Source organism: Rhamphochromis sp. 'chilingali' (assembly GCF_963969265.1).
Source record: "Rhamphochromis sp. 'chilingali' genome assembly, chromosome: 14".
Classification (NCBI taxonomy): domain Eukaryota; kingdom Metazoa; phylum Chordata; class Actinopteri; order Cichliformes; family Cichlidae; genus Rhamphochromis; species Rhamphochromis sp. 'chilingali'.
In genome coordinates this window covers 30921951-30939958 of record NC_137941.1, presented here as the reverse complement: position 1 = coordinate 30939958, position 18008 = coordinate 30921951, and the positions used below count along the sequence as shown (strand labels likewise).

General features: G+C 41.1%; 1 protein-coding gene across 3 annotated transcripts; it reads right to left on the bottom strand.

The window, feature by feature from the left end:
- Positions 1 to 564: 564 nt before the first annotated feature.
- wdr3 (WD repeat domain 3) lies at positions 565 to 17077 on the bottom strand. 3 transcript variants are annotated; one of them, XM_080904122.1, is made up of 27 exons: positions 16925 to 17077; positions 15419 to 15619; positions 15102 to 15311; positions 14753 to 14871; positions 14576 to 14654; positions 13297 to 13392; positions 12839 to 12940; positions 12462 to 12563; positions 11819 to 11919; positions 11364 to 11468; positions 7767 to 7997; positions 7547 to 7640; positions 7215 to 7316; positions 6991 to 7073; positions 5710 to 5848; positions 5549 to 5605; positions 5356 to 5456; positions 4846 to 4957; positions 3450 to 3584; positions 3315 to 3365; positions 3169 to 3234; positions 2702 to 2794; positions 2095 to 2145; positions 1943 to 1986; positions 1705 to 1833; positions 1008 to 1101; positions 565 to 909 (listed from the first exon to the last, which is right to left on the bottom strand). In XM_080904122.1, exons 2-27 carry the CDS (start codon positions 15590 to 15592, stop codon positions 754 to 756), a joined length of 2826 nt encoding a protein of 941 aa, XP_080760248.1. In that variant the 5' UTR covers positions 15593 to 15619; positions 16925 to 17077; the 3' UTR covers positions 565 to 753. The 3 variants fall into 3 exon arrangements, with proteins under 3 accessions (XP_080760248.1, XP_080760249.1, XP_080760250.1); XM_080904123.1 differs by having other exon boundaries at positions 15419 to 15662; positions 16925 to 17064; XM_080904124.1 differs by lacking the exon at positions 16925 to 17077 and adding an exon at positions 16590 to 16612.
- Positions 17078 to 18008: the final 931 nt, after the last annotated feature.

Genomic DNA, 18008 nt, shown 5'->3' with positions numbered 1-18008 from the left:
GCTGTTCACATTTGTGCAGCTCACAGAACTGGAAACCAAGATTTTTCTCCCATGCTATGAATTATACTTACCCCATCTACCAGGCCTTGGGGTAATAAATCAAGGATAGGTTACTGGGGCTATAAAGTCAAGCCACATCTCCCTAATTTCAGTAGTGGCTGGCTGCACTGAGGCCAACTGGAATCAGGGGACTTGCTCTGTGGGGCAGGGTGGTAACACCCAGGTGGTCTGGAGCTCAGGTAGTCTCTGACATCTTTCAAAACGACTGCCACGTCCAGACAATCTTTGGCCTTGTTTTGGCTCCGGGCCTGAATTGCTCCCCTTGGGCTTGTAGATCAGAAACCAGCTTAAATCATACATGTCCTTTTGTGTTTGTGGCGAGCATGAATGGAGTACTAGTGCTACTTTAAACCTGAATCTATTTAAAGTTTAACTATATTTGAATGAATTTTATAGAAACCTGAGGAAACACAAGGAAATGCTGAGAATCCACGCTACGTTTCTCTTTGCCACCAAGGATTTATTTGTTTTGAAAGCCCCCCCGCCCATAAAACTTCCAAGTACTGTGAGAAAACCTCGTAGTTTATTTGGGAAAAGAAGCTTGCCACTGAATAACACTTTGTTACATTAGTTCAGGATTTAATAACATATAAAAAGCAACAGTGTGAGGCATCTAGTCCACTCCTGGAATAAAGCAGAATGGGGTGGAGAGTGGACGTTTATACGAAAACAATCCAAAATGTTCATTATAATTCAAGCAATGGTCAAGACGGCCCTCTCCCTCTTCCTCCTCTTTTTCTTCTTCTCCTCCAGGCGACCTGTAGCGTCGGCAAAGAACATGACGTCCTCTTTGCTCTCGATCTCCCGCTGGAGGAACTGCAGGGCTGCACTGTTAAAACCCATCACATCCTGAAAGAAGGAAAGTGGAGAGAGAATAGACGCAACAATCGGTTAAACGCCAAAAAGCTTTGCTCGGTCCCGCTCCCTTCCACTCAGATGTCACTTACTCTGATTTCCCGCACTTTTGAGAGTGTATTGGTCCGTAGTTCATCGATGACAGACAGCAGCATCTGGTTACTGGAGATCTGACCAAAATGGATCCTAGAAATAAACAAAACACTTTTATTAGGTGCACCTTGCGAGTGTTATTCATGGTGTGCTATCCTGCTGGAAGCAGCCATCAGAAGATCATCACTTGCAGTTATAAAGTGATGTTAACGGTGAGCAACAATACTCAGGTAGGCTGTGCTTTTCAGTGTGCCATGAAAATATCCTCCATCCACTACCTGCAACCTGAACTGTTGAAAGAAGGACATATGGATCCACGTTTTCATGTCCGTTTCATCCATGTGTCACAGAAGAACCTGATCCTCATCTCATCGGGCGATGTTTTCCAATCTTTAATTATTCATTTTTGTTGAGCCCATTCAAATTTGTAGCCTCGGCTTCCTGTTCTTATAGCGCCTTTGAATAATCTGCATTTTCTCAACATTTTAGTTTCGTTAAAACGTTTGATCATTGAAAAGAGCTTCATAACACCTAAAAAACCCACCATTCTTATGTTAATTCGTTTTTTAAATTTATGTTTTAAATCTTTTGTTGTTTAAAATTTTCATGCAGATCCCAGACTCCTGAGTCACCACTCAACTGCCCAAAGATTAAATCTGACTATAAAACAGACAACCATAATAAAGCACGTCTCACTTGAGAAGGAAAAACAGGCAGCGGCAGACCAGCTCCACCTCCAGGCCCTGCTGGATGTAACTGTTGAAGAGTTTCAGGAGCTCGGGGACATAAGGAAAAGGCAGCACCAGCAGAGAAACCTCCAGCTCACTGATGATCACAAAAAAACGTAAAAAAGAAAAAAATCTGAGTGTATTTAAATGCACAGGACAGTGTAGGCAGATGGTAATCAGCTTCACATCATTCGCTTGAATCTTACCTCGATCTGACCTTCTTTATCACATCTAAAACGTAGCGGGAGGGCTTAAAGAGGGGCAGAGACAGATTGAGTTTATAGCTTGAGCTGAAAACAAGGTTTATTTGTGATCTCAGTATGAAGACATTTATTGTTCATAACTCTGTTTCTCTTACCGAAACATTTCCAAAGGCCACGAGGATAGGGTTGGGTTGCGGTGGAGGAAGCTGCAAAAGAGGATGAACTGTTTAATGTGACCTGTGATGCTTTTTAAAAAACAAAAAACCTGATTTAAACTTCTCTGATGTGCCCTTTGATCTTCTCCTGCACATCTGGACCCAAGTCTGTGCTTCTGCCAGTATTTACATGACTCCCTGAAAGTCATTGTGGATCTGCCACAGGTGCCCGGTCACAACTATGTGACTCATCAATTTAAACTACACTCTGGTAAGCGCACAGAGCTAAATTTAGCAAGTAGGGTAGTTTCCATGGTGATTTTTCAAATGCCCTATTGTAAGTGGACAGAGCAGGACTTCCAGTGGAGCCTTCCAAAAACAGCATCACCACTCAGGGTGGTCCAGAAGTGCACAGGAAGATGACCTTGAAGGGAGGAACTTAAAAACTAAGGTAATGGTGTTTGACCTCTTCCTCACATCACTGCATTTGCAGCTGCTGGAAAAATGATTTCTGCTCAGAATCAGCTGAGCATTGATAAAACAAAAAAATGCCTTTTTACTGCACTACCCCACAGCAAAAGTAGAATAACTGAAATCATGACTCAACCTCTTTGCCTGCGCTCTCACAGGCATATCTGTGCTCTTCCATCTTCCTTGTTTCCCCTTTATAAAGCTCCAGAGCCTCCATGATTCGCTCAGCCTGCAAAAAAAATCAAAAAAAAAAAAAATCGCACAAACAGGGAAAAGATCAACAAAGAAGGCTTCTGATTTTTGACCCTCATAAATATGAAGAATAATTCTTAGTAAAAGGCAACTGAAATATAGAAAATCATCAAGGATTTATTCAATTAATTAATTATTAAAGAAAATATGCTTGATAAAAACTGAATGTGTACCAATCAAGTAAATTTCATTTGACCAAAGTCCGTTAAATTGAACACTTTACAATCCTACTTATGGAATACAATTACACAGAAAATTTACATGTAATCAGATTACTTAAAGTTTTCATTTTGGCCATAAATACTTTTTGAGTGCAGATAATAACTCAGCTAATTACTGAAGAGAACTCACAGCTTTGACTGTCTCCACAGTCTTCTTGCCAGCAGGTGCTGCCTCTCCTTGCGTTTCTCCCGGTACCTGAGAAGCAGAACGTATAAATGCATCACTCATCCAACATAACAGCAACTAAGTGTAGAAGCTGAAAACTAAGCACTCACCACAGGTGCATCTCCTTTAGCCAAGCTCTCCTCAAACTCTGCCTCTCGCTCCTATCGACACAAAAAGGAGGCGTGTTTAGGTGTTTATGTCAACCACTGTAACATCATCTTTGTGGGCCCTGTCCTCCACCTCACCATCTCCCTTTCTTCCTCCAGGATGATGGGCTCCCTCGTCCTCTCCCAGAGACGCAGGGACTTGTCGTGAGATGACGACACGAGGTGGTCTCCGTTTGGGCTGATGGCCAGACACCAAACCTCCCGATGGTGGCCCTGTGATTCAAAGAGGACGTTCAGTGTTACAACGTAGCGTAGTGGCAACGTTCAAAATGTAAAATGATGAAGCTGAGCAGTAAGAAATGTGGGGCAGCTACAAAAACAAAATCAAATAGGAAAGACCAAGTATCAACAGCTACTGGGTGGAGTGCTATAAAAATTAGATTATGAATTAATTCCTGATTTAAGATAAAACCCCTTTGAACCCTACGGCATAACACTCGTTGTCTGGTTATGGCGTAGGGTTATAACCCGTTTCCGGTTACATCGTAGGTTACAAATTAGATTTCCAGCTGAAGTCTATATAAATTTATTTATTTATTTTAATTAATTTATTTATTTTTTGGATGGGTTAATTCATTTTTCTGTAACATTATTGGGAGGGAGTGGGGGGTATTCATGTATTCATGCCATCTATGTTTTTGTATGCTATAAAACAGAAAAAAGAAAAGATTATCATTTCTGTGTACCTATGTGTTCTATGACAGTCTGGTATTTGAAAAGTAAAAAATAAATAAATAAGAAGTGTGAACTTAATCTAAGTAGAAAATTGATCACCCAGAATTGATCTGTGTGTTTCTGTGAGGAATAAATCCAATGCCATTCTCTGCGTAGCTCATGAATGAGGTGTAGTTTGGATTAGTTACCCTAGTTACACAGGCACACCTACTTCCAACTCCTACATCAGTTTACAGAATCATCTTCCCAATCAATCCATCTTCCCCAAATTGTATTTCTATCATTCATACAAACCCTCGTTACTCAGCTGCACGACTGAGACATTGTTTTGCTGTCTCCTATTTCACCACCAGATGTCACTGAAACAAAGCTTTGAATGAATTAACCTATTTTTAAAACAGCTGATGACATGGTTAAACACTGCTTCATTTGCGCATCACAAACGTATTGATGTGGCATCCTGGAGGATCTGATAGGGTCCAGGTATCACCTCATGCTACCGGCAGTGACACTGACAACCAGCCAAATGCAAAACTAGTGAAAAGAAACAGTCAGAAAAGATGAAAAGGGAAAGATGTGAGCGGCCTCCACCTGCCAAACCATTCCTGTTTTGGGGATTGTCTCATTGTTACCCCTCTAGTGCATCTTCTGTCAATTTCATTAACACCAAAGGAGCTGAAACTAATTAACAATTAAATTAACCGACCAGATTAATATCGTAGAAGTTTAACTGACTTCACTCTGAATAAAAAAATGTTCTTTTCATTTTTCGAGCGGTGGGCGTGGGGAAAGCTGTTACCTCAAGTGTCTGGATGTTCTCAAACTTGTCTGCGTCCCACTGTTTGATCTTCTTGTCCTTCCCTGCTGTGAAGAACAAATGAGTCTTGGGAACAAACTGAAGGAACATGACACTGCAAAGAGAAAACAGAGGAAAGAAATTATGAGACAAAGCAGACTTAGATCAATTTCAAACAAGGAGACAGGAAAGAATATTACACAACAACACATTTCAAAGGAAATTAGAAAAAAAGTGAAAGAAAAATCACATTTAGTCAAAAATTAATTAACAAACGAAAAGAAATCATCAAGCACAGAAACTGAGATGGTCCATGAGAAACCAGAGGAGCGTGCAGATGAAAGAGCAGCTGGTGTGAAGTTAACAGGACACAGATCAGAGTCTCTAACCACAGAGATGAAGTCACGGTTGGAAGCTAAACTGCCCCGTAGATGACTTCATCACTGAGTAAAAATCTCTTTTATTTCCAGTTGAACCTCTGACTGTTTGGTTTGGGTCTGTGCTGGCCAGTACCTGTCGTCATGAGCAAACATGGAGCGGTGACAGTCGCCAAAATCCAAACCCCAGATCTTCACGTTTCTGTCGGCGGAGCCAGTGGCAATAATTGTGCTATCCTGGTTAAGAGACACACAAGGTCAGAGTCAGGAAGACTCTGGGCTGAAGTGAGTCTTGCAGCTAATAATTTTAATATCTCAACAGTACTCACGTGTGAGATGTCCAGACAAAGTACAGGCAGCTTATGTCCATACAGAGACAAGAAGAACTGGAGCAGCAAAAGGAAGAATGTGTAGATATGATGTAAACAGTGACATGAAGCCAGTGTGCGGTAAATATAAATTTAAGTCGAATCTTGTATGTTGAGCCTACCTTAAGTGTGTCTGTGTAGAAGATCTTGACTGTGCAGTCTAACAAAGAGACAGCCAGCAGTCTGTGGTCAGGAGAAAACTTCACACAGAGAACGTCTTCCTCCAACTGCAGAGTGCGTTTGTGCTTCACTGTCAGCCGTCTGAGTCACAAACACACACACACAACAACTCTGCAGGTAAGTCGTGATGCAATAACACAGTTTTCAACATCACTGCTTTCACCATATATAGCAATGTTTCATATTGCACCTACTGCAAATAACAGGAATAGTAAATTAGGCAGTTAGGGCCAGATATTACTGGACACATTCTTATTGTTTTACATGCACACCGTCCAAAAGAGCATCTCCAGCATCTCCAGGTTATAGCAGGAGTCTTGAGTTAAAGAAAACTATTGCATTAACTGTGTGTCAGCTATGTTGACACACAATAATGACACACAATACTTTGGGCTCTTCCCTTACTTTCCAAGGGCTCAACGCAGCAGATGGATCTGCGTACTCTAATTGGGACTGATTTAGACAGGACGCCTTTTCTGACACAGTCTCAGGGACCTCCTGAGTCTGCAAAACTACACATTCACTCATCCATCTCCTCTTCAGCATCCAAATGTGGACCTTTCCCCCCCTTTTAAAGGCTGAAAATATTAATTTAATGTACATGAACACAAATCAGAACTGATAAGAGTGGACATGACGAGAAGTCGTGTTCAGAGACAAGAAAAAAATGTAAAACTTGTGTCCAGTAACATTAAGCAGTAGCATGAAGGCTGTGGCTACAAACTGCTGTGAGATTATGTTAAAGAGAAGACTTCATGGAAAAAACCAACAACAAAAAAAAAACGCACACACAGCAGATTCACTGCAAAGTCTATTTAAATATTAAGATCAACCAGATTGACAATATGGAGAGTTGATTGAAACAGAGGCCATGTAATGTATGGGAATGTCCCGATCAGGTCTGCTCAGACTTGGTCTATTTCTACAAAGATGACTGGAACCACAACCACAGGCAGTTGTGTTAATAGCGCTGACAAAGTATTTAGAGAGGATTTGTTTGGTGAGTTTTGGCCATCAGGCAGTCACTGTCTGCAAACGCTTAAAAAATATTAAAAATAAGCATTTTATTTATTATGTTAATTGATCCTATATATACACATGTAGCTCCTCAGTAGTTTCAAGCTTATGCTGAACCTGACCACTTTATTCCAGGTGTTAAGGGTCCTATGAGATCATTGAAAATCTACCACATCGATCCTGAACATTGAACAAAATAAACTCACTTCTGGCTCGTCTCCTTGTCCTTTACCAGCTCAAACTCCCAGAACTTCACAGTCTTATCTGCACTTCCTGAGATAATCCCCCTCTAAAGGAAACACACACAAATAAAAAACAAATCAAATCAGTCTTCGGACTTCGATTTTTAAAAAAAAAAATCAGTTTATGGAAAGGATAAGTTGGGTGTGAAAAACACTGAGACACACAAGCTGAGTACAGTGAGGTTTACCTGATCTGGGGCCAGGCAAATTGACCACACAGCTCCATCATGGGCATCTACAGTTTCCAGAAGGCTTCCTGAACCCAGCTCAAAGATCTGCAGCTTCCCACTCTAATAAGAACAAAACACAATCTTGACTACAAGAAAGTCTACAACTTTGTAAGGAGCAATATTCTCTCTTCCAAATGGTTGCCATTAGATTACAGGATTCAGAAAGAAATACACTCTACACGCTCAAATCCACTAAATCACCGACACATCAATAACTTATAGAGAACAGTGGTTGAAACTGACTGTAAGCCTTGGACAGAGTGTCTGAATGACTCAGTGTGTCCACATACCTTCGTTCCCAGGATTATCTGTCGGTCTCCAGGCACAAAGAGGGAGCAGAGGGCGTATTCGCAGGCCATGGTGCGAATCACCTGCAGAGTGGATCTGTCACAGTGGGCAGGACAGTTAGAAGACAATGACCAATGAAGCAAGAGCTTTTTCACTGAATGCAGCAAAATGAATCTAATTATAAGACCCTTTCAGGACGTGCTGCATCTAAACTGGTGTTACCTGTTCCAAACTTTGACGGTGTCTCCGGAGGCGGAGAGGACAGCCAGGTTGTCTGAGCTGAAGGCCAGTGTGCGCACATCTGTGCGGTGTCCCCCGAGTGTGAGGCGAGCCGTTTTATCGGCTACGGGGGTCTTGTGTGAGGTCTTCAGGCTGTAGGTCTCAACTGTGTTATTCTGGAGCAGCAGAGCCACCTTCAGCTCACCACCTGCACATGACAGGCAGTCCACCCACCTGAGAGGGGACAGAGGACATGGATGGTGTGTACATGTGAACAGACCCCTGATTCCGAAGAGCGTGGCTAGCGAAGATCCCTGACTTGTGACACAAGTACCTGGGAGGGATGCATCAGGTCAAATATGGGGTTCCATTTATTGTGGCGCCCCCTTGTGTAAATAAGAGAGGAGCCAGACACAACCTTTCTAATTCTGGAAAGTGCCATCCTACATAATTCAGGTACTTCAGATATATTTAGATCAACAACTTGTACACAATTTGAGCTATTTACATATAAGGACAAAATTATGTTGATGTTTGAAAAAGCTATGTTAAATACTCTTTGCCCTGTTTAACTTAAAAACTTGCTGTTTTCATAGGGGGGTTAATAATTGTGTCCTGATCTGTACTTACTTGAATAAGAAGTCTAAATGTTTTTTTTTTCCACTTTGCAAAATTTATATTTTATATTTATTTCTATTTGTAAATCTTGTGCAGCACCACTATTGTCAGGTGGTAAGAACTTGTGCTTTTAAATGACATGAATCTTCATTTTGTTATTTTTCTACATGAATTAGCCTTATTTCATCCTGTTACGACTGTGACCGTAATTGTGTGTGGATTTGAGTGTCTAGGTGCTCCTCCGGGATTGACGATTTGGCGTTGGTAATGTGTTGTTTTTGCGTGACTGTTATGTGTTTCCTACTTTACTTTGAAAGTCTGTGTATCTTAATGTGTTCAGTTTACGTTTCCCTGTCTCGTCAGTTCTGATTTGCCCCAGCTGTGTTTCCCTCCTGTTGTCCATTCCCTGATTGTTTCCCTCCATGTATTTAAGCCCTGTGTGTCAGTTGATCATGGTCGCGATCTTCCCCCCCGTTGTAAATAGTTTGACGTTTTGTGTTTTGATGTAAATAAATTCGTTTTGAGACACTTTTTGGGATTTTGGTGGAGAGCCTTAGTGTTTTTCTTCGTAGTTTTGTTTTCCTTATCTTTGTTTTTCTACGTTGCACCCCGGTTGCCTAGGCCGGGGTGTAACATATGGGGGCTCGTCCAATCACTGTGGGGTCCGAGGACCGCTTCAGCCGTCCGCCGTCGCTGGAGGGTCCGGGGAGGGACCGCTTCAGCCGTCTGTCTTCGCTGGAGGGTCCGAGGGAGGGACCGCTTCAGCCGTCTGTCTTCGCTGGAGGGTCCGTGGGACCACTCCAGCCTTCATCCGCCTTCGCTGGAGGGTCCGAGGGACCGCTCCAGCCTTCGTCGTCTGCTGGAGGGTCAGTGGGACCGCTCCAGCCTTCATCAGTTTCATCTGCCTTCGTTTTAGCCGTCCGTCTCCGCTGGAGGGTCCGAGGGACCGCTCCAGCCTTCGTCGTCTGCTGGAGGGTCAGTGGGACCGCTCCAGCCTCCATCAGTTTCATCTGCCTCCGCTGGAGGGTCCGTGGGACCGCTTCAGTTTTCATTTGCCTTCGCTGGGGGGTCCGAGGGGCCGCCTCAGCCTTCGTCGTCTGCTGGAGGGTCCGTGGGACCGCTCCAGCCTTCATCCACCTTCGCTGGAATATGAAATTATTCAAGGAACTAAAGACTGTTAGTTGTCTGGAATTGTACTGCAATGTAAGGCCGATTAGAGCAGTTTATAATACTTCATTCCTGCATGCTCCGCTTTTACTTCAATGTCCAGCAGGTGGTGGCAATGCACACAACAACCATGATCAGAGGAAATTCATGATCTCCTACAGGTAACTGTGGCTTAATGTTTAGAAATAGGGTCACTGGATCAACACAGATAAAGAGACAAACAGCGGCAGCAAAGTGAATTCAAAATGTTTGAAAAGTTAGATTTGAAACAAGAAAATTCATTTTAACATTTATTCGGATGCTATCTGGTAGGGCTGAACGATTATGGAAAATAATCTAATTGCGATTTTTTGCCCCAATATTGCGATTGCGATGCGATATGCGATTATTTTTTAAGGTCTTTGTCTTCTGTATTATTAAACAAAGACAAGCAATACATCATATAGTATGGCCAATACTATATTACATTAATTTTAAACTGTTCTTTCCTGGAAGACAGACCTCTGTTATGATGACATGAGGTGATGCATGAATTGATGACTGACATTTTTATTTAACTTCTTCAATCACAACAGTATATTTGAACATACACAATAGTTTATTTTTAGCTTACAAACATCTGAGCATAAAGTGCTGACAAGGAACCCTGGTGTAAACATTAAAATGAAAGTCAGTGCAATGTGCAGATTGCAGAAATATACATAAAAAAAATCAGTGGCTTTACCACACTCAGTTTTTCGACATCTGTGAACTACTAGACAGTCATTCAATTAAAAAATAATATTAAATAAATAAAACTAATAAATAAAAAATACACACATCTTACTGATCTCTGCAGTCAGTAACATTACACATAAAGTGCAAACATAATAGCAATTGTATAAACACACACACAAACACGCCTTTAAAGTTTAAAGGCGTGAAATTGGACGGTCTAGTTCTGATTAGCGTCACCGCTGTCTCGGTGGAGTTTAATAAACTCGGCCGTCTGCTTCTTGCTATCTAAAATATAACCAGACACTGGTGTAAATTCTCGACTGTCTCATACTTCTGTTTAATAAGTTTTCTGTTTGACGTTTAGTCAGCTGTGTGAAAACCAAGGAGGAACCCACCCGGGGGATTAATAAAGTTTTATTTTATCTAATCTAATAACTTTAATCTCAGCCAAACCGATTTACTCACGAACAAACAAAACACTGAAAAAAGCCCAACAATAACATTTTTAGGTTGTCTAAGTGACTTATATATTATGTTTAACCCGAGCAGCGAAACTCCGCGGTGATCTGAAAATGATGTGCCGGGAGTTGTGCCGTTCTCGGCCGCATCAGTAACCCTCGAGCTCCCGGCTAGCTGTCGAGCTGGTGGGTAGCAGACGCCTCTGAAAACGTCGAAGCACTTTTGCAAATATGGGATATCTTGATAAACCGAGCAGATATTTGATGTTTACACAACTACTTTCTCGCCTGAAAATATGTTAAAAGTTTATTTTGTGACCCAGAAAGATTAGTATGAGTAATTTTAAAACTTAGTAGCGGCCACCATTGCTGGAAACTGGAGTTTGGCTGGGCCGCGCTATGAATTCTGGGATATGGTAGTAATTTGGACAGCCTTCGGCGCGTCGCTGTGACGTAATCGGTCTACAAATGCGGCCTCAGGAGGATGCAGCCCATGAATTTGGACATGTCGCAGCCTTTGCGGTTAGAAAATTGCACTTGATCATGTCGCGATATTATCGCAAATGCGATATATCGTTCAGCCCTACTATCTGGACCTAAGTTTCAAAATCTTAGAGAGAGCATAATTCGCTGCACTGACCTGATCTTGGAAGATGCCTTGATGTTTGTTAGTCTGATGATCTCGTCCTTCAGCATCCTCTTCACCACGGGCTCCTCTGTCTCCTCACCTGAAGCTTCCTGAGCTCTGCAGAGAGCAGGGATAATAATCATCAGTTCAAAGGGAGATCAACAATAACAAAAAAGCTGAAACTAATCATTTAGGCAGCAGCACTAGCACTTGTCCTTCCACCTCCACTGACATCAGTGTGTTAGAAGTAGTCAAGATAGGTGGTGTCAGTACTGGAGTTATATTAGCGACATTCATATGAAGCTTTCTCAGAAGAGAGCAGAAATACACGCGTTTAATTGTCTTTGGTAAATTTGTCCACCTCAGTATCTGAATGTCTGGCTAATAAAACTAGCGCTGGTTGTGCGGTGGTAACAGTAACAGTCAATGTGCAAATATTCCAAAGAACAGAATACATGTGCGCTTACTTGGTGGCCTTCTTTTTGGCTTTCTTCAGCTTCTTTGTCATTTTTTTCTGCACTTCTTCCTCTGACAGCACAGTGAAGAGCTCCAGGACTGAGTCGTTGCCCTGAAAGACATAGACGGCATAATGTGTGTCATCAATCGCTTTTAGCTAGAAAATTAGTTTACAAACACAAAGGCATTTAAACTAGTATGTGCAATGTTTAAATTACAGCTGATTGTCAGGCAAATGCTGACGGGCAGTGTGACTGTATAGGAGGAAATAACTCAGCAATCAGTCTGACCAACAAAACAAAACCATTGAAACTATTCTTAATCGCATTTAACCATCAGGTCATGTGATCAGAAAACAAATGAATATACAGACAATTACAGCAGGTTGTGAACTGACATACATTAGTGATGTCAGAATGATCTCTTTCACATTACATTAGCGACACTGACTAAAAGCCACAAGACGACCTTACTACTGATGAGTGCCTAAAAGCTACCAGTGAAAGAAGAAACACATACTACAGCATGACTACAGCAGGTCTCAGTGGGCTCAAACTGCACCGAGCAAGCATTACATTCAACCCACATATAAATACTGTGTATTCCAGACATCATGCAGAGTCACAAGGAGCTGTAAGATGCTTCAGTACTAACGTGGCAGGCGATGACTCTGGCGTGGCGGTCTGCTGTCAGTGAGACGACGCGATCTCTAGCTTCTCTCAGGATGGAGCCGGCCTTTTCACAAGATAGGATGCGCTGCCCAAAAAGAAAAAGAAAGAATAAATGTTAAAGAGAGAATTTGGTTTAATTTACAAAAATACTCTAGTTGAAGATGGTGTTGAATAATTGGAACTATTAACAACTGTGAAACGTTAGAAAAAAAAGAATCAACAGCACAAAAATGTGGCAGTGCACTGACTTTATCCTTCTGAGACCTACACTGCTTAATAAAGAATGACGTTCCACTACAAAGTTGATGCATGCAGAGCATTTGAATCATTTTACCCTCACTGTAATGAATGCTACTTTACCTCTTCAAGGCTTTCATCCACGTCTTCTTTATTGTCTTCTTCATCATCATCAACCAACAGAGTTTTTCCCTTCTTCACCGTAGGCTCACCCTCAGCTTTTGCCTGCGCAGGACGCGACCAGACAGAGTTTTACGACCTTACAACAACTCCATTAATATCGTTTTTAGAGCCAAAACCTACAGTTAATAAGGATCTGATTAACTTCAATAACAAATTTAATGTAATTGAAAAAAAAGTGCCCGTGTTGTGTAAAATTACAGGCAAAATAATACAAAAGGGAAATGAAAGACTACTAAAAGCAAAACATGACATCTTCATAGAAAGTAAAGCATCGCACATTAGGGGAGAGACTCCAGGATCTCAAGAAAAACTGTTTGCTTTCTCTCTGATTGTCTTTTTTCAGTAAAGGGCAGTTGGGGGAGGAAGAGAAAAAAGTGCTCAGCTGAGTCCTTTCTCACCTCCTCCAGGTAGTTGATGTCCCAGGCTCGAAGCTCACTGTCTGCAGAGCCCGTCAACAGCCTACTCTCCTGGCTCAGCAACACCATACCCCAAACCTAACATACACACACACATTTAAAACAAAAACATCGAGTCATCTTAATAATCTAGGAAAAACATTAAAATTCCAGTGGAAAGTCTCTTATAATCCCCATTTCCTTCCAGTGAAAGCAGCTAGTCACAAGAGCTCCACTATATGGACCAAAGTACTGCACAGTACACCTACAGGAACTGCTTGGCCATGGAAAATCCTGCCATGAAGCTCCCAGTTCACAGTTTTTGTCCTGAGGTTAATGCCAGAGCAGGTTTGGAACCACACTGTGCGCTGCAGCTTCAGTGTGGGTGATATTACCTCAAAATGCTATCACAAGATGTCAAGGAAATGTGCAATAATGATATTTCTGACACTAAAGAACAAAAAATACTCAATAAATGCTGTATCAATGAGTGCAGCTTACAGCCAGCAGTGTTTATTAGTGCAAACAAAAGAAAAGGTATTAAACATGCTGTTCTTGTGATGAGTTACTGTCATTAGAGATAGACTACCCAATTCAAAATGTGAATCTACTGCCAGCAGCAGCCACATTATAGCCCAATAGCAGTGACACAGCATTACATGCAGTGACGCAGCATAAGTCCAATGTAAGCACAAAAGCAGGCCAGCTAGTGTTTTCTCTGGTACTATGTGGTCGACCTTTTTAACCAGTTACTTAAATTCCTCCTTTAGCACCAGGAGATTGCATCAGTAATTTCCATCCACTGTTTGTGCTTCTTGTTATATGGAGTGTAAGTAGCAAGTGCTCCAGTGTTGCTCAGGTGAGTCATTTGTTTAATGTTGGGTTGCACATCATCAGCTGTTAGCATCTCCTCCTTCATAGCCTGGTTGTACTTGATGGTGTGTTTTTGCCTCAAGTTTGTTGTTTCCATCGTCACCAGGAAGCGTTTTCTTGCACATTTTGTAAAGCATCACACTTTGTTAGAGGTTGCTGAAGTAGCTCCCTTTTACAAAATCTTAATCGTGGCAGAAGGCTAGAATATGATTCTGCTGCAACCTTCTTCCTATTAAAAGGGAGTTTTTTTCTTTCCATTCTTGGCAAGTTCAGAGGAGGTTGTCTGATTGTTGGGGTTTTATTGTGAACAATATCTGGCCCAGCCCTAGTCATACATGTGTGGAATATGTAGAAGGGAAGAAATTCCACAAACGGACTTGGACTAAATGCAGAGAAAGAAGCATCTCACCTCACTGCGATGGCCCACCATAGTCTTAAAGCAGTGCTGTGTGTCCAAGTCCCACCACTTGACAAAACTGTCTTTGGAGCTATACGGTGGGCAGAGCACACAATTAGCTTTTCAAACCTCCATTTCAAATATACAATCCAGTAGACGAGACACAATGTAAACATCACGGTGTCCTACCATGTGACGAGGAGGTTCTTGTCTCTCAGGAACAGGGCCTGCGTGATGACATCTTTATGGCCTCTCAGCCTGTACAGCCCACACTCATTGATGATGTCCCACACGATCACATCTGTGTCCTAAGAGAGGAGTAAACAGTTAACTGAGGTGATTCCTTGCAACTCACAGTCCGTCTTGTAAAATAAAAAAGCATTTTTAAAGGCAAAGTAAACCACTCAACAAACAAACCTCCAATTTATCTTCCATTTATATTAACACCTTTATTTTCGTGTAACTGTTGTCACTTTGATGTTGAGTTTAGAAACACGTCAACACTTAACAAAACCAAGGAACAACCTGCCACACTCACCTTTGAGCCAGTAACAAGTCTCGCCCCGAGTGCATCATAGTGTATGACGCTGACTGCAGACTTGTGGCCGTTGAAGGAGACGTTGCTCTCACCGTTCAGCAGGCTGAAGATTCTTACTGCACCATCTTCGTAACCCACGGCAATATGAACTCCATCAGGTGAAGGGCAGAGAAAGGTCACCTCATGTTTCTGACCCTGCAGGATCAGGACCTACACACACAGAGATGACAAGAATAAAGATAAGAACAGATAAAATCTGAAGGGAAGTGTACCTGGATATGAGTTGTCGCATTGCTATAATCACACTTGAACCTCACCTTCTCTCCTTTTCGAACATCCCAGATGAAAACATGTTCACATGCAGCCACAGCCACATAGCGCCCCTTCTCCCCTCCTCGAAGGGTCACATACGTGATGTTGGCTTTTTGGCTGCCAATGACCCCAAAAACGGCGCTGGCAACATAGCGCAGGTACTGCTTGGTCAAACCCATGACCAGCAGCTAAGGTGATGCTGAATCCTGTTTCACACCAGAGCACAGGAGAAAAATTTACTGTGCACACCTTTTATGGAAGAAAAACAGAGACTCAGTGCTTGATTGGCTCCACCTGATTCTACATAATGTCTGAATAAATTTAAGACAAGTTCAGAGTTCAGCATGTTCTGCTAGATATTGAAGTCTACATTTTCATGAAGATAATACAGAAAACTGTTTTATTATCTTTATAACACTGTTTGAAAAGTTGAACATTACACCCACATGTTATTAGTTATCATGTCATCCTAAAGTGGCTTTGACGCCTCCTGTGCTAAATGTTCCAATATAGTGTGGGGAAGATCGTGAATAGTTTTTATATGAAAAACCAGTTTCCAGATACAACAGGAGGCATAAACACATAAACACTGCTGTAAACATGAACCATTTTAAACTTTGGTACTAAACCACATTTGCACAATCAGGGCACCCCTCTCTTTTTTAAGGACCTGGCTTTCTGTTTGTGCAACTGTTGGCAAATGTTGCCACAAAAATGGAAACATCGTTGACAATGCATGCTTTCCATCATGACAACAAAGACGAAATACATTGTATATCAAATGTACCCAAGAGTCCACATATTAATAGATATTTACAGCAATAAAATGACGAATCTTTATCTATATAGCATAGTTTAATTTGTGCTGTAATTTGTCCCTGCTATCTAGAATATATACTCTACCACGTATGCGTATTAAATATATCACAGTTTTCAAAAATAAGGTTTTCTGTTTTATACCAGCATAAGACACTACATACTTAATACATGTCTGATCTTAGTATGCTATTCCGTATTAATGAGGTGTAAAGTATTTTCGTATTGTTTATAATGTGTCGAACTACGGCCTTTATTTCTGCAGTGTCGATTCAGTGTTGTTGGTCTATTCCTTCGTTTTATGTCCTTTCCTCATAATTTGCAAATCCTGCTTTAAAATAATACACCAAAAATACGTACTACTTAGTAAACGTGTAGCAAGGTATAGCACATCAGTCCTCGCAGATACGGGTACGTTCGTTTTAGTACACAAAACTGCAGGCAGAGTTGCCGGTTTACGCTTCTGGCATTTGACTCAACACGACAACGTCAACCTCCGCCCGCCCGGAGACAAATTTGACCCAAATCGAGTGTGCCTAAGCATGATACTCAGTTACTAGACCCACGTGGTAAAACAATTCTTGGATAATTGTACTTAATAAAAGTAACCATGACATAAATGTATATCTCTAAACGTTATATACAACATTTGCGTTTGTTTCGTCAATGTAAAGCGTCTATGTTGGTCCTCTTACCTTTGAAGTGTGACAACTAGCAACTACCTTGAAGTGCCTGACTTCGGCTGCTGTTTCAGACCCAACCAATCTATCACAAATCGTTATTAAAACAATACCATGCAGTGCTAGTTTGCCTATAAAACTATGCACACAGATACAGTCTATTGGAAATATATATTTTTTAAAAATATTTAGATAGGATTTTAGCAGTGAACTGCGAGTCAAAGAAACCTTTCTGTTTCTCTGTTTTCTCGATTGCGCTCTTTCTATTGCTTTTGACTGCAATACCAAAAAAAGACATTTTATACATTTTTGAATGTACAGTCCAAAATAAAATAATATATTAGGTCTTTACAGATACTCGTTTTTGTTTGTTTAATTTTTGGACAGAGACGTCTGGCTTAGAGCCAATGATTTTTGCGGTTTACATCAATAAAGTGACTCCACAGTGATCCCTAAGCAACCATACCGGAAGTGTTTTTTTAAGTCAGCTGACTAGCACCGGAAAAATAAAATGATCTCGTGAATAGCACCGGAAAAGTGTTTGTCTAACCTATACAAAACAAAAGCGTGTGCTATTTTAATAGGAGAGTATAGACATGACAGAAAACTATAAAGAACAGAGTAAAAGTACATTAAACATACTCTAAAAAATAGTTGAAAGGTCAGAATAATCATAGTCACATGGCATTGTATTTCGTTTGTAATTCCAACATGTAACACATACATGGGACCGCCACTATAGAGAGAGGGAGAACAGACTTTCACTAACTACTTGATAATGATAAAATTAATGAAACACATAATTAATGGAGTCCTAACTGGCTTTTTCTAAAGGAGGGACTAAAACAGAAGAAATTCTTTAACAAGGTGCATTTGTACACTATTAAAGGAAAGGTATATGTATATGTTTTGGGTGGTTTTTTTTAAATGCAGGAGGTCACTCGATTTGTTTAATCCAAGCACCTAGCAGAAACGTTTTTTAATAATCCACAGCACTTTATTAATGAAACTTGAGAAATAAATGTAATAAGTGAGATCAAAAACATGCAAGCAGACACGTTTATGTTCAGAAATTAACGAATTAGGTCAAAGAAAATGG